The sequence below is a fragment of the Panicum hallii genome, chromosome 8 (genome assembly GCF_002211085.1).
Source record: "Panicum hallii strain FIL2 chromosome 8, PHallii_v3.1, whole genome shotgun sequence".
Lineage (NCBI taxonomy): Eukaryota > Viridiplantae > Streptophyta > Magnoliopsida > Poales > Poaceae > Panicum > Panicum hallii.
In genome coordinates this window covers 7,370,026-7,386,316 of record NC_038049.1, presented here as the reverse complement: position 1 = coordinate 7,386,316, position 16,291 = coordinate 7,370,026, and the positions used below count along the sequence as shown (strand labels likewise).

At 38.2% G+C, this 16,291-nt stretch overlaps 1 protein-coding gene across 5 annotated transcripts; it reads right to left on the bottom strand.

Annotated features, from left to right (window-relative positions):
• Positions 1-366: 366 nt before the first annotated feature.
• On the bottom strand, positions 367-12,866 carry LOC112902066 (receptor like protein kinase S.2-like). 5 transcript variants are annotated; one of them, XM_025970969.1, is made up of 14 exons: positions 12,730-12,866; positions 12,143-12,248; positions 10,679-10,857; positions 10,333-10,588; positions 9,029-9,251; positions 8,795-8,915; positions 5,734-5,988; positions 5,566-5,637; positions 4,926-5,069; positions 4,568-4,823; positions 1,912-2,131; positions 1,697-1,823; positions 1,139-1,324; positions 367-1,060 (listed from the first exon to the last, which is right to left on the bottom strand). In XM_025970969.1, the coding sequence occupies exons 3-14, from the start codon at positions 10,835-10,837 to the stop codon at positions 647-649; spliced, it is 2,433 nt and encodes an 810-aa protein (XP_025826754.1). In that variant the 5' UTR covers positions 10,838-10,857; positions 12,143-12,248; positions 12,730-12,866; the 3' UTR covers positions 367-646. The 5 variants fall into 5 exon arrangements, with proteins under 5 accessions (XP_025826754.1, XP_025826755.1, XP_025826756.1 ...); XM_025970970.1 differs by having other exon boundaries at positions 12,486-12,814; XM_025970971.1 differs by having other exon boundaries at positions 12,143-12,244; positions 12,730-12,747.
• Between the last annotated feature and the right edge of the window lie 3,425 nt (positions 12,867-16,291).

Below are 16,291 nucleotides of genomic sequence, written 5' to 3'. Positions count from 1 at the left end.
CCAATTGCGGACCTGAAAACACTCCACACGGCTCTTAGCCACACCCGTTAACACAGATTGCATATTACTTCTTCATCAGCCATCAGGCACAGATCCGATAACAAAGAACGTTGACTAACAGAGAAACAAGATTTCAGTCGATTTATATGGAGTAAAACTGACATTGTTGGTTAAAGGTAAAAACGCCTGGGCAGCCTAGCTTAGAACAAATATAAAAGTAGTTATATTCTGGGATGAAGGGAGTACAGCTCCAGGAGGAAAATTTTCTCTTACACTGGTGAATGTGATTCTTAAGCAGCTATGCACTTTCCATTTACCAGGAAAACTGATCGAGACTGAGAATCCAAAAAATCTGGAGGAATTCACTAACAAAACTTATGTACCTTCCTTTTAAATTGACTTGGATGTAAAACATTTGGCATGAATAATGTCATCATACAATTTTCATATATCATCTACTTGTACCATAACCTAAAACACCTCGATCAAGTGTTTTAAGTATCACATTTGCAAAAAAGAAATGGTTCGAGCCCTATACTAGCAAACGTCTGTTTGCAAATGCCACATAGGTATCAGAGTGTCAAAACACATGTGGGTCTCTCCAAATAACTATCTGCTGCCTCTCGATGATTCAGAATATATTTTTTTAGAAATCCTCGGCCAATGGTGGTGTGCCAAAAACAACAATCACATTCACCTCATCAACCACTTTACCATCTCTGTCACTGAACATGTGTTCAGTTATATCCCCAGCAGAGAGACCTCCATCAACTCTGGTGCTCAGCACGGTGATTTCCTCCCTGTAGTGATTATTTGGCAGTGCCATGACCTGCGCTTGCATCACTGTAATGGTAACGCTGCATTTGGATCGTGGTGGGACCATGCTCTTGTCTGGCTCTATGTGTAAGCACTGTAGGCTTGCCTTTGTGACGAAGGCCAAGCAATCATCTGTATCGTTGGTCATCTCTATGGATGACTTCCATATCTGCTGGTCAAGTTCAAAGGAGATATGTATTTCGAGCGGGTCAACCCCAAGCATGCCCTCCAAGCAAGGGATTACCTGTGAGGGAGAGAAAAATGCCTTACCACAGTTTGTCAATAGTTCTCTTGAGGTTCAACGAGCATATATAAGACTTACCTGGAATTGATCTTCCATAGAATCTATGAGATTGAGCTCATCTATTATATTTGATATGTCAGGTCTGCCTTTCGGGTCAACTTGCGTGCATCTATCAGCCAACTCGAGGCATTTACTCACTTGTTGATAACCCAAAGGTGTATGTTTTGCTGATCTATTCCACCTGTACCACCATCTTCTGAGTACCTGCCATTGTTTCACAAAGCCGGTTTTTAGATAGATCACTACGAAAATATTTAATGCAAATGATGTTAACATGCATCGTGTTGAGAATATAGTGACGACACAATGTTAGCTAGGATATAATCAATAGCATGGCTTGTTTCTAATATATGTCAAACATTCCTAATAATGGTGAGGATTGAATTGTTCCAATAATAGAGAACTAAGAGATTTTATGTCATAGTTACTATATAAAATTCTGATGTTACAAAATGTGCCAAAATGACAAACATGTAATAGGGGTAACACCTATTAAAACCTAGATCTACAGAAAAAGAAAATCACCGTAAGTAGAAACTGTATCCGCCTCAGCATCACTATATGTATCACTCATACCTTAGTAATATTGGGCATCTTTTGTTTGCTTCCGGTGACCACCTCTATGATTATTACACCCAGACTATATATGTCTGACTTGCTTGATGATTTTCCTTCCAAAAAATATTCTGGAGCACTGTATCCTCTGCATGATGACAGCATATATCAACACACTGTCATGTAAGAGAGCCAATGCCACGAACAATAATGTATTGTTTAAATGTGTATCGTACAATGATATAAGAAGCGATGTAGTTTTAGAACATGAATTACGATCAAGTCTCGATATACCAAAATCTGTAATTTTCGGCACCATCTGATCATCTAGTAGTATATTTGCTGGTTTGAGATCCATGTGGATGATATGCTTCTCCTTGTGAAGATGAAGCAAGCCCTTGCAAATTCCCACAATAATTTCGTAACGGGTATGCCATTCAAGGCCCCTCAATTCATCTGCAGAAATATATGAAGAAATAAGAAAGAATTTATATATATATATATCCCGATCAAACATCCTCCTATTAAGTTCTTCTCAGATACAAGTAAATAGTTCAATTCCAGGGCCAAAAATCACCGGTTTCTACCCAGTATCCCAACTTCAAAAATCCATTTCCATCCAAAGTAATATTCTTCTAAATCTTGTATGTCTTTAGTGATTTTTCAATGGAGCCTTGGCTTGTTGTATCCTTACGAGTTTCATATTTTATGATGCGAAAAGAACTATAAATTTCCAAAAATACCAAATATTCGCTAATTAGTACTATTGCATCTTCAAAATTATAACCCTTCGAGGGCATATAAGCTACTAAAATGATTTTTCCTAAAGGAAGTTTCCCACCAACAGTAGCTGCCCAAGCGAATCCCATTCAATCATTTACTTATGGAATTATTTTGTTGGAAAGTTCAACTACTCTTTTTTTTTTATATGCAGCGGAGACACCCATATTTACCTTTTCCGTATCCCTTCCAACATTTTATTCATCAAATATGAAGAAAGTATTGTAAACTAAAGTACCGAAGATGGTTCAGGGAAGGAAATAACCAGAGCATACGAAATGTGGTTGCTTAAGCCTTGATCACTTTGGTGATTGGATAATGTTGTTGAATTAAGAAGAATATTTTACTGCAATTACATAAGCAATGATAAGGTTTTCTTCAAAGTCCATGGAGAGGTGGTATTGGGGATGTATCCTTCGGAAGGCTGCATCAGAAACCTTCACGTATAACGTAGCATTGACGCGAGATATGAAGAGCCCTAAGGTATTTCATGTGTGAAGGTTTGAGGCCAAAGGACGGAGATGACATACGGGCGTGGAAAATATGGAGAAAAGGCCTAGCTAGGCAACTCATCTTCGGATCCTTCAGGGTCATTCACAAAGGATCGGACGGCTGTGGGAAAACAAGGCCGACCCAGGACCGTGTGCTCACAACAAAAGCAGTGCATGAAGGTTGAGTGGTTGAAAAGCAATGCATTTTTATCAAAGAAAAAAGCATTGCGAAGGTAGACATGTAGTTACCAGAATACCCTCGCATATTTGCCGAAAGCAACCATTAAATTGTACCGACATGTAACTTGTTGTAATGATGGTTCGCCTCCCTATAATTTATAGAAAACTGAGAAGCTGATCTGAATGCTTCAATCGCTGAAGGTTTTTAAGTTCATGTCATTTACTTATGAGAGAAGTCCAATCCACACTATTATAAAAGTCCAATTTTCAACCTTCAACTGTAAAATCGAATAATGAGTGCCATCCAACTGCCAAAACCGAACAAATTTAGCCCTTGGAATGGTTTTAAGGGTGGTTTATATTTTTTTAAAAATTAAAAATTGTGAAAAAATTCTAGAAATTCAAAACTATTTCATTTCAAATAAGAAAAAAAATATAAAACTAGTACCAAAATTTTTCTAAAAATATAACCTATCTGTTGTTCCTCTATTTGAATTTTATTTATTCAAAAGTAATAGACACAAATATAAGTAAATACATACTAGAAACATGAAAAAATTAGATCTGAATAATTGACAAGCAGAGTGCCAATAGATAGGTTATATATTTTTTAAAAATATTGGTACTCGTTCCATATTTTTTGATTTAAAATAAATTACTTATGATATTATAGTTTAAACTTGAATATTTTAATTTTAATAAAATTAAAACATATGCTTAAAACCATCCGAAGGATCAATTTGTTCGGTTTTAGCAATTGAATGGTCTCTGTTATCCAGTTTTATATGTGAATATTGAAAATTGAATTTTTGTAATAGTTCGAGTGTGTAAACTGAAAATTTTCATTTACCTATTATCTCTACTTTCACGTTGTTAGCCCATAGCTTGGGATAGAAATGAGCGGGCCTGATGCCGTCCAAAGGTCGGGCCTGTTGTGGTGACTTTATCTTCAAAGACCAGTTTCTACCCACCAGGTGATGCAGCGGGAGTTGGTAATTACAGATGACATTTAAAAGAATGGTACTTAAATACTAGCTTTTAAGTACTTTTGGTAGTGAAACACGTCATATTAACAAGTAATAGATAGGTAGTTGACAAGTTGTGTACCAATAGATAAGTATTATTTTTTTAAAAGTATTGCTACTAGTTTCGTATTTTTCTAATTTAAAACAAATCAGTTATAATTTTTTAGAGTAAACTTGATTTTTTTAATTTCTACAAAATAGAAAGCCACCTTTGAAATCAATGAAGAGGTCAAACATACCCAGTTTTAATAGTTGAATGGCCACCGTTATCTGGTTGAAAATCAAACTTTTATGACAGTTGAAGCGTGTAAAATGGACTTTTCCCATTAAAAGGAAAAAAAAAGGAGATTTGTAACACAAATCTAGATACAGAACAGGAAACGATCCTGCCATTAGGAATCATGAAAATAATGTACCAGTGAGATGGCTGTCCAGACTTCCGTTGCTCATGTACTCAAAACAGAGCAGCCTTTCTTGTATGTTGACCACAAGGTTTCCTCCTTCAGATGACACCACATGTTCTCCTGTAAAAGAACAATAACCGAGAAACCGTACTATATTTTGGTGCCTAACCGTAATCAAACGTTCAACCTCACGACGAAACATCTTGTCTTCAATTACACGGCTTTTGAAAAGTCTCTTCACAGCAACAAACCCATTTCGAAGGATGCCCTGTTTAACATCTCTTGTGAGCATGGCCATGCGCGTTATGCATTTTCTGCCATGCAGTGAGGAAACATGACGATATGATACCATTAAAAACTAATAAGTTACCTTGTAAACCTCTCCCCTTCCAACAACACCAATCTTTCTCTTCTCGGAGAAATTTTCGGTGGCCCTCTGTAGAAGTGGCAAATCTAGATGGCCCGGTTCCTCACTTCCAGCTACTATGCGCTCTAGGATGTTAAGCTCCATAATCTGTACCGATGCAGGGTAACAAATACGAGGTTTGTTTGTGAGATAGCGCAGCGTGGAATTTTAATGAGGCGTACATCAGGACGTGTGTAGCTTGGTGTCTGGATGCTGCTACTCTGAATAAACCAACAAATACGAGCTTTGTTTGCGTTATGATTAGAAGCATACACAGGGGATCTTAGCAAAACATTTTCGTAAGTGGGTGATGGCCCAGGTCGGCCTGAGCGTAGATCCGCCCGTGGTAACGGTGCATGGCTTTGTAATGAAAATGTATTGTAGTGTTGGTGACTGTAAAAAGTTGGTTTGGAGCTAATGTAACAGAAGGACAACAAGGTACTAATTAAACAGAGTTTCGTACTCTATTTCTATCAAGGGTTTTATAAAAAGAACGTATATGTTATTAGAGGCCACCGGCAAAACCCGGTCACCAGACCTATTGATTGTACACTAAGATATTTTGTTAAAATTATAGGCTATGGAAGACCAGTGTAGAAACCACCTGATTGCTTTCCACTCCTGACATCATGGGTGTATCTTCTTGCTGTAGCCCTTTGGGAGTCTTTTCTGCCTGCTGAAAATTAAACTCGAAGGTTTCCCATTATCCATCAATTTGGAGCATAATCTCCAAGAAAGATACGGTTGTGTGAGATGAACACGAGTTTCCTACCAATAAAGTACTCATCGTGCCAGCTTCGATGGACTCGTCCATGCTTTCTGTGTCATTATGCATCTCAGCTATACTTTGTCTATCTGGCATAACGCTTTCTGTTTCATTAAGTGCCTCAATTATATGCCGTATTTCTGGTCTCTTTTGGGGGTCTGATTCGAGACAACGTATGCATATCTCGGCGCATACTCTAATTTGTTCCAACGGTGTGTCTTCCCCTGACTTCATGGACCGGTTCCTCCAGCATTCGAGTACCTAAAAAAATGCAGCATTTAATTTTTGTTCAGTAAATTAGGAACATCTTTTCAAACATGATGTTCCAATATCTATGAGATCAAATAAATACATTATAAATGATATTTAATGGTGGATCTAATGGTACTAGTTTGTTGCGGTAAATATGGTACACTTTTCTATAACTATAGTCAAACATGATATAGTTCCACTTAGAGCAAATCTAGAAATCAAATTGTTTTTATGGTGATGGTAGTAGAACATAACAACGATGGTTCATCGGTTGGGAGGTTTGGGCTCATGACAAGGGCCCTTTAGAGTTTGCGGCTGGTAATTCTAGGGTTCGGCTTGGGACTAGGAGAGAGTGTGAATGTAATATAGTAGATACGGCAAATGGTCTCTCTCTGTTGTCCTTCTCGAAAAGGTAATTTTCCTCCATGACCCATTTGCCCTGGGCTAGCCCAAAGGCACGACCAAGAGTGCCACCCTACCCTAAGCCCCTCAAGCTTTTACGAATTACTAATTGTATTTATAGTAAATTTTAGCTATTTATGAAAATTTTGACCATGTATCTCTATACTATTTCCCCAACATCTCTGAAAACAGAGTACATGCACAAGGACATAAACCTCCTTTTTGCCATGTTCCAGATCTAGTGCCGTTGCCAACGTCTACCACTCAGTAGATAAACCATCTCCAATCGGCAGCACCGTAGCGTCCATGATGACGCGGATGGTTGAACGTGTTTTCGCATGCCTGATTCTGTGATTTCTGTATGTTGCATTGTGATGTTCCCTCAACTTATTTTTCTATTCCAAATAGTTTAATTAATTAACTAACAAATCAGATTATTGACAGTTGTACTAGCGATGTTTCTAAGTTCCTTTACGTTTCCAATGTGTTTGGTAATGCCATCAAAGTGGATTTCTTTGATAACAGAATATCTGGTGTTCTTCCATTCAAGTGAGTAATAGATCTTTCTATGAGTTAGATGAACCTCTGCTTGTAGATGTTCACTGTTATGATCCCAGGATAAAAATGATAGATATTTCTAAATAGGTTTTTTGGGCGGTCTCAAAACTATTCAAAATCCTCTCTATTCGCATGATTCGGTTGTATGATAGCAAATATACTTCTTTTTTCAGCGAAATTACCGGATTACATGCCCTGCTGGCCTGGTCTGACCAGCTTTCACATCACCGGACCCAAATATCCTGGGCAACTAGGGCGCCTCCACCATGGTCTCCCAAGCCACCGTGAATGTCAACTGGCGTGCCACTACTTGGAGACATCACCTCAAATATCGACGTGGCTAGGTCACCCATTCTGCGTAGGGGTGGCGTGCCAATGTGAATCCGACAGTGCCCACACAAGGCACCTCAAGGGGGCAGGATTTATCCCCAACAGTGACAGATCTTATGTTGAAGGATCGAGGGCAAGATGGAGGAGGAGCTGGCACTACCCTCCTTGTGGCGGCTCCCGACTTTCAGAGCCACACTATGGTTGTTGTGAAACAAAGGAGCTGAGGCAGAAGGTGTCGGGGCTCGGATGGTTCTGCTGTCCTCCAGGCTATGGAAATGGTTTTTACACAAACGCGAAGGTGATCTATTTGTGATCAAGAAAATAATGTTTGACTTATGACTATGACGAGGCAATGGTCTATTCCTGATTTTGGTGCCCTACTGGTTGGGTCTAACTACTAGTCTGCTGAATCATATCCCCACACTACGGGCCACTCCATTTCGAGTTGTGTGATTCTTATTAGTTCTAGTAAGTCAGTAGCTCTGTATTGTAGTTTTTTAGATGAATGACATAATTGCAACTCACAATCCTTATGCCACATTCACTGTACCATAGTGTAATGGTTACTTTTTGTAAATTAGAAAAAAAAAGTCATATACTCTTGTATGCTTGTTCGACTATTCAGGACAAATACACAATACTCTTCAGATTCAATTGATCCAACAAGAAAATTGACATCGGATTAATTAAATTATCGAATGATGAACTACAAGAATCTTCGTGCAGGGAGAGTATTGTGTCAGATTAATATAAGTTTCATTCAGTCTGGACGATCTGTATATATCGTGGAATTAATTTTCCTGTATACATACACACTTTTGTGCAATTTTGGTCAAGGTGCACAGAATCCTTTGTTTAAATAAAATAGATTATTCGAAAGCAAGGACATTAAAGAAATGTGTCCATGCTACCGTAAATAACTGGCGCAATTACATGTAATGTGCCCATGCTAGTGCACCACTATGGCAAAGCTCATTGACACACAAACTCTGTTTTATTAGAATTGCCAGATTCTTAAAGTACGTCACCCTAAAGTTTTACCATGGATTGGTATGTGCAATATTACCAAACTCGGTCATTGGTTCTTTAATTGGAGTTTTTATTTGGAAAGTGGAAAATAATTTCTTTTTCTCTATAGTTAGTTCCATTGCATCAAGTTACTATTCTAACCTCTGTCGTATTTCTTTGTTTCTACCTTATTTATTCACAGGTACCATAGTTTATGGTGTATAATTGGATTATGAGCAGTTGATAAACTAATTTCAAGCATTGAATTTTTTTTTATTTTATACACTTTTTTCATCCTAATTTCCCTTGATTTTTACAGTATTATTTATAAATTTTTTCTCTGGTAATATTGTGACACTCGTCCTTTGTCCGTTCGATTGTTACCATGAAAGTACGGGGAAATGTGATTGACCTTTATTTTACCTACTTGGTGTAATCTTACTAAAACTATACAAAGTCAAACATGGTATAATTTTTTTTGACGTAGTGTATTTATCTCAGAACTAGTTGCTCTTACATTGACAGCCGACGAATATCCCTTCTTCCCTGTCAGTATCTCTGCGATTATGACGCCAAGGGCATATATATCTATCTTGAATGTGATCACTCCATTAAAGAATTCAGGGGCCAAATACCCACTGCATAAAAAGTGTGGTAGATCACTTCATTAATTCTAAGATCAGATCAAATACAATTTACATCTATCCAAAAAGAATAAAAAAGAAAGAGGGGAGTGGCCAAGCTAACTTACATAGATCCAACAAGAGTTTGTGTAATTTCTTGGGTTTGATTTTCATGAAAGAACCTTGAGTAACCAAAGTCAGAAATTTTTGGCACCATGTTATTATCCAACAATATGTTGCTTGGTTTAAGATCTAAGTGAACGATACGCCTTTCATGAAGATAATGCAAGCCCTCACAAACTCCCCTGATTATCGAGTAGCGCTTTCGCCATTCAAGTCCAGTGGACACATCTGTAACAGCAGAACATAAATAAGTGTGTCTAGTTATTTTTAGTATGCTCAAAGCAGTTCATCTTGGTCAGTAATATCACGAAGTGTATATTTATTTTGAGCAAATACAAGATAATCATGCTTAGATTTCCAATAAATTGTCCTAAATCTAAACTTTTTGTAATGTATTTTACAAATTACACAAAATGATTCACGTAACACCCTTTTGACAATATATTTTTCTTATTAAAATGATATATTTTCACTATTTTTCTATTACATAATTTTCACATCGTAGGAATATGTGTGCTCCCAGTTATGCAAATTATCATCATACATAAGACAAAACTATTTCTTAAAACATGAGATAGTATGCACAACTTGCATAGAATAAACATCAAAACACAAGTATATATAGTTGTGTAAAGAAGGAACCTCATTTAAATAGCTCGTGAATAAAGTCAATTACTAACTCTATTCCAAACTATAGGTCGTTTTGATTTATCTAGATATATAGTTTTTGCAATGCATCTAAATATAGCGAATATCTAGGTGCATAGTAAAAACTATATATATAGAAAAAATTCAAAATGACGTATAATTTGGAACGGAGGGAGTACAAAAGATGTGAGCATATTTAGTTCACAAGCTCCACATTTCTTATGTAAACAGTAGACCAAGGTATGTTAGACTGGTTTTGCTATGTGATACCAAAAGAAACAGTACTTTTGAGAGAACGCAACCAACATAAATGCTACACACGGAGTTCAATCATTTACTATTTTATTTCTGTGCCTTTGAGAGAATTAAACCACATAACTGTTGTACGGAATTCACTCATTTATTCTATTTATGCAGTGTGGTATGCCATATTCTCTGTGCGGATGGAATTGTTGCCATTAATTTGCCGAAAATTTGCTAAAACAGTGCAGCTTTGTAAATGTTGTTTCATTATATGCCCCCCAATTAATCAGAAATAGTTTATATTGTTGACAATACCTGGTGTAATAATTCTATTTTATGATTAGAATGTATCGATATTATTAACAAAAAAATTAAAGACAGAAAGGAACATTTTGTGTCGCAAGATCCTCGTACGCACCAGTGATATAGTTGTACAGGCTTCCTCCTGATACATACTCAAAGCAAAGAAACCTTTGGGGGTAATCTGCAAAGACATTCCTTCCGTTGTAACTGAAAAGTTTGCTTTGTGTGTCAGCACAGTATCCCAGGTATCGAACTATATTCTTGTGTTTCACTTTCATTAGACAATCAATCTCTTGAATGAATTTCTGGTCGTCAAAACCAACAGAAACCGACAGCTTCTTCACAGCGACTGTCCCATTTCGAAGCAGACCCTGCAGTCACAGCAGCATTACTTGTCAGAATGAACAAGAGTAAATAGATAAGCTGTAATCTAAACAGGGAAGTTGTGGGATCAGTCGCACCTTATAAACCACAGCATAACCACCCCTGCCAATTTCCTGGTCATCAGAGAAATTTTTCGTGATGGCTTCCAAAAGTGATAGTGGCAGGTTTGCCGGCTGTGCAGTTTCATCGAATAGCATGCGCTCCAAGTGATCGAGCTTGAAAGCTTCATGATCCATTTGTTACATATAACAGCATCCTTCAAATGAAAGCCAGAATTAATGACGCAGATGAATGTTCAGTAATCAAGAAAGATAAAATGCCAGTGTCTTGTCACCAGACGTCTGGGTAAATCTGTAAAACCAGTACTATCACTAGTTCACTATGCCCAATCTTTGATTTTGCAATTATTTGCCATTTCGCTCTGCTCATTCTTTGATTCGATAAATTGTTGCAATTTGAGCTATTAATAGTCCCTTTTTTCTTGCTTCTTCATGGTTGGTGTTGATATCGTTTGCCAAAAATAAATAAAAAGGAAGAGAAGTCACCGTATGGTTCCTGTCCTTGGTATACAATTCCACTTTTGCCAAAAATAAATACAAAGGAAGAGAAGTCTGTATGGTTCCTGTCCTTAGTATACAATTCCAGAGTTGCTCAAAACAAAAGGAAGATAGAATATGATATGATAACTATTATCCATTAATGAACAAAAGAATTTCTCATAATTGCAATTTTATTACTAACATGACCTTTTGTTGGACCAACAGGGTCAAATTATACAAAACATCTTGTAAGACTGTTTTTGCGAAGCAGATTTGGTATTTCCTGTTCTGGTGATATGGTCTCCCTGATCTCTCGCCACAGCCTGCAGATGAGGTGTTTTATGATTGGTGGCTGAAGATCAATGCTCTGGTTCGCGGAAACATGAAGCTGAGAGCTGGATCGCGGGTCATTTTGGAGTGCTCTTGGATGTTGTGGCTACACCACAATGATTTTTTTTGAAACGAAAGCTACACCACAATGATTGTGTGTTCAATGATGTTCGCCCTAGCGAGTAGCTTGTTCACAGGCCAATTTTAGAGGAAAGACCAACTTTGCTGTATAGCGGGAGCTAGGGGATTAGGTCAACTCGATGTGGCTGTGAACTACAGCAGTTTGTAGGTAGTTCTGGTCGTGATCATTCTTCTTTTCTTAGTGCAGTAATATGCAGTTATTATTTGAGAAAAAAATTACTAGCGTGCCATGTTCGTAAAGCAGAGTAACTTATTTTATTTAACACGTATAAAAGAGATAACAACGAAGAAAAAACTAGTTTGTCAAGAGTATATAGATATTTCAACTTATAGATCTGAAATTTGCAAAGAGTTTCCATAATCTTGTCAAGAAGAATGGATGAAAAGGCAAACAAAAATAACATTTGAACCCGCTAAACTTAACAACCTACTCTTGTTGTGTTTTATCATGTACAAAATTAGTGCAAAATCAGAAGGATTTGATGCTTATCTTGTTAGTATAACTTGTTTAGATCCAAGACAGTGACTTACCAGCAATCAGTGAAGCGAACACGAAGCCTGAGATGAAGGGTCGACTCCGTAGTGTGACAAAACGAAGAAAGGAACACCGATGAACTGCGATGAATATTCAATCTGCCTGCAATCACAATCTATACTATGAACAAGATGAAGAAGAAAGTAACTGAATCCACAAGAACAATCTAGATCTAAACAAGATGTGGCGGGGTCAGTGGAGATTAGATTAAGATTGGAGTGGCGGCAGGAGAAATTCCTCTGCAGCTCGGCAGGTTGTGAAAAACTACCTTCCAGCTATACTAGAAAGATTTATGGAGGACAGAGGGGATGTGAAACAAGCAAGGCAGATCTGAACAACCTCGATGATCTTGCTGCACAGCATAGATTTCAATAGGCTTTTGGAAACCTTAACATAACTGCAAACCTGGATCTGCTCAAGTAGAACAAGTACCAAGCAGCAATGAAAAGATTATATTTTTGAAGAACGATTAGTAATACCCTCTGAAGTTCTGCACATAATTCAATACAATAGGAAAATAAAATAAAAACTACAAAGTCTAAGAATCATCTAAACACGCAGTTGTTAGAAACTGAATAATAACCTCGTGAGGGAAGAAGACATGGATTGGAACTATATTGTAGCAAGGAAGGAGATCACCCTTGCGGAGTCTTTGGTTCTTCCCTTCTTACTTTCTGTGATCTGGAAGACTTGATAGAGTCTAACATGTCCCACGCGTAGCGTGCAGCCTATGCACATTGTCTCTTAATATCTGCCTTTAAAATAAGAAACTAGTTTACTAGGGAAAACAAACATAGTCAGATCCACATCACATCACCACATTACTTGTTACCCCCTTCGTCTAGAACCTGCTTGCCTACATAGATTCAAGATCTTGACTCGGTATGAGTGCTCGTATTTTTCTAAATTTAGTCCATGGATTAATGGTATTCAATCGGTGGTAGGCGCTGTGGTAATCGACAGCGAGGCACGCGTATATCCATATAGGAGCGAGTTTCTATGCATGTATGTGAGCATATGTGATTGTTTATTGTTTTGCAAAAAAAGTTGCTCACATATTTAAGGTGTTTTAGGTGTGTTTAGACACCGGTCATTTAATTATTCACTAGATTTTTCGCTCCCCTAAGTTAAGGGCATGCAAAGATGACTTCTTTTGCTCTAACCATCCATTTTAATAGCTGTCTAAAGTTAAAGACATGGAAACATATGTTTTAGACCATGCATCACCCATTCAATCTGCCAATAGGCTATCAAACAGGACATTCATGAACGGCATGTTTAGTCTTTTGCCTACCTCCTTAATCCGTCTAAAAATTACTAGGATACCTTATATTTCATGATAGAGTGTGTACCATGGACTCCCTCCTTCCAAAACCAGACAATCGTAAGTAAATATTTTGTCCTCCATCCATTTGAAATATCTGATATTTAGAACAAATTAATGTTAAGTATTGTGTCACAAAAGTTATTGATGCAGTTACTCGTCAAAGTAGTGGAGCGGGGGGCTCGATTGCAGTTGTTGCAAACTACACTGCAAGTTTCAGGGTAGTCATTCAATTCTTAATTCTTGGTTGGCAACTGCTTGTAGTCGATTCCAGCTTGCTCTCGGCAATGGCTAGAGACTTAATTAACCTCGGCCATTAGACTAGAAGTGACACTTAAACCTATGTCCCCGTCAATCACCTACAGAAAACTCTCGTCAACGATTGAGAAATTCCTGCAGCGGTTTGCCAGCATTATATACTGTAGCAGCCTATCTCCACAACCGTGCCTATCACTGCCAATCTATAATATCTATCATCCACTAATCACAATTATTAGTCCCTAAAGGTCAACTCCTATGCCTCACCCCAGTCTCGCAGGGCAAATTTCGGCTGGCCAATCTGGAGCATTCTCGGCTGGGTCCAGGATTTGTTTCTCTGGAGTCGTCAACACCAACCACCGGCCAAGAGTTCTTCGTCCAGATGAAGCAACACATCAGTTCAGCACTGCACACCCACACGCGCCCTGCACGCACCAGCGCAGCACCGTGACCATAAACGGCGTTGCTTTTCCTACCTCTTTCGCTTTACCTCCTGAAATCTATTCCATGCTCTCCCCCACTGATATTTATTTTTTTTATAAATGAATCAGGAAGGAGAACTGCTGATTATATTAAAAAGAAGAAAAACCTAGACTGCACAGACCGACATATAAATATCAGCAAGTTGAATTAGATCATCAACACACGCCGCAACTCCATTACATCACGTAAAAAAGATAAGATTTGCTTAAATTGTTGATTCGCCCTCTTGGTAAAACCAGTCACTGTCAAAGCTTTGTGTTGTAATCCCATGCGTGGAAAGCAGCCGCTCTAGGCAGTTGCCTCAGCCGCGATCCACATCACGAGAATTGTAGATCACGCCCACCACGGTATCGGTCATAACACCACGGCGATCACCGGTGATGCAAGAGGGCGAGAACACCGAGGAGCTCGTTGGTCTGCTCCTTGAACGTCCCACGCAACTAACTTATGTTAATTATCGGGGAGCCCACCACCTATGCCCTGTCCGACAGCTGGTGAGTCTATATAATAAAAAAGAAACTGACATGACTCCGGCCATATGGAAAAATCATTTAGCATCCGGAGGAAATGGACAACTTTAACTGTTAATATAAGCAATGTCACTAGAATTGAATACTGCTATTTTAGTGTTCAGAATAAAAATGCTTGAACGTTAACATGTACACGGTGATAGCACGTACAATGTAAGCCACGCATTTCCTTGTGTAAATGTTGTAAGGCATAAACAAACATGCGACATATAACTGTTAACATATTGATGGTTTGCATGTACACGGTGATCTCAACTAAAGTTTGGTTTGGTTTTGATAGTTTGTTGATAGCTTGTTCTACAGTCTAGACTATGTTGTAAGTAGTTAACTGAATGGAATCTAGTTGAGATCATCCAAGATGTAAACTGCCGGTACTGTTAAACATAAGCAGTTGTATAAACACAGGATCTCATAGACTAAATCAAAACCAATCTACTAATGCGGAATTTGGTGAGTTGAATCTTATACCAGCTTGTTAGCGTTAGTTGATGAGTTGATGACGATGTTGCTGTAGACATAGACAACGTGATGCAGAACGCCGACTGTAAGAACAGATGATGTTCTTGATCGGCAGCAGGACGTAGCAGCAGGGTAGTGGCGTCCTTCATGTCGCCACCAGTTTTGTCCTGAACGCGAAAGGAGTCTCGGGTCTCCTCAACAATTCGTGTTTTGGGTGGATTTGTTTAATTTTGTGATAGAAAATCCTAAACCCCTTACATATATAGGAGCTGTGGGGGTAGGGCTGAGTCCTGCTAGGTTCCGTTATTGTGAGCTTGCCGATCACGACCCATGACTCCTTGTCAATACGAGACCAATGCGTCGTTAGTAGCATTTAGTCCTCTACTGGGACCCCATTACGCACAATTTTAACGAGATGCTTTGTTAGAACTCTTATTCATTAGTTGGGAGTTAGTAATGGTCCTGAACCAGAATCTAAAGACTATCCACCAAACCCATATCTAGAACATGCTTCTTAAAAATATTTGGTGGTAAGCTTTTAGTGAGCGGACCCACGAGTATTGAATTACTACTTATATGTTCAATCTTAATGGGTTCATCCTAGCATCTTTCTTTCACAAAGTTTATACTTAATGGTTTGATCGCAGTATAACATTATCGGTTTTGTAATGTTGTCTATAACCATAAGGCCTGGAATAAAATTCTTACGCCACACAGCCTGTCCAGTCGCTTCATAACATGCTACAAACTAAGCTTGCTGCAACTAAATTTTGCTTTGAGCTTTCTCATGAAATAGCTCCTCCTGGTAGAGTGTAAAAATAGCCTAATGTAGATTTCCTACTATCCATACACCAAGCAAAATCATCATCAGAATAACCCACAACTTCGAGATTAGCTGACCTTCTATACGTGAGCATGAAATTTTTAGTACCTTGGCAATAACGTAATGCCTTCTTGATACCTACCCAATGGACTTTTTCTGGACTTTTTATATCTTGCAAACATTCTAGTTGCAAAAGCCATGATCCGAATGTGTACAGACTTGTGCATACCTTAAGCTTCCTACATCTGAAGCATAAGGAATATCCTTC

Bases quoted from the DNA above. Each gene is read 5' to 3' on its own strand.
- LOC112902066 (XM_025970969.1), bottom strand. From the start codon at position 10,837: ATGGATCATGAAGCTTTCAAGCTCGATCACTTGGAGCGCATGCTATTC. The intron at 9,252-10,332 runs GTGCGTACGAGG...CTGCTGTTACAG, and splicing joins CCTGTACAACTATATCACTG to ATGTGTCCACTGGACTTGAA. The intron at 2,132-4,567 runs GTACATTATTTT...ATATTTCTGCAG, and splicing joins TCTGGACAGCCATCTCACTG to ATGAATTGAGGGGCCTTGAA.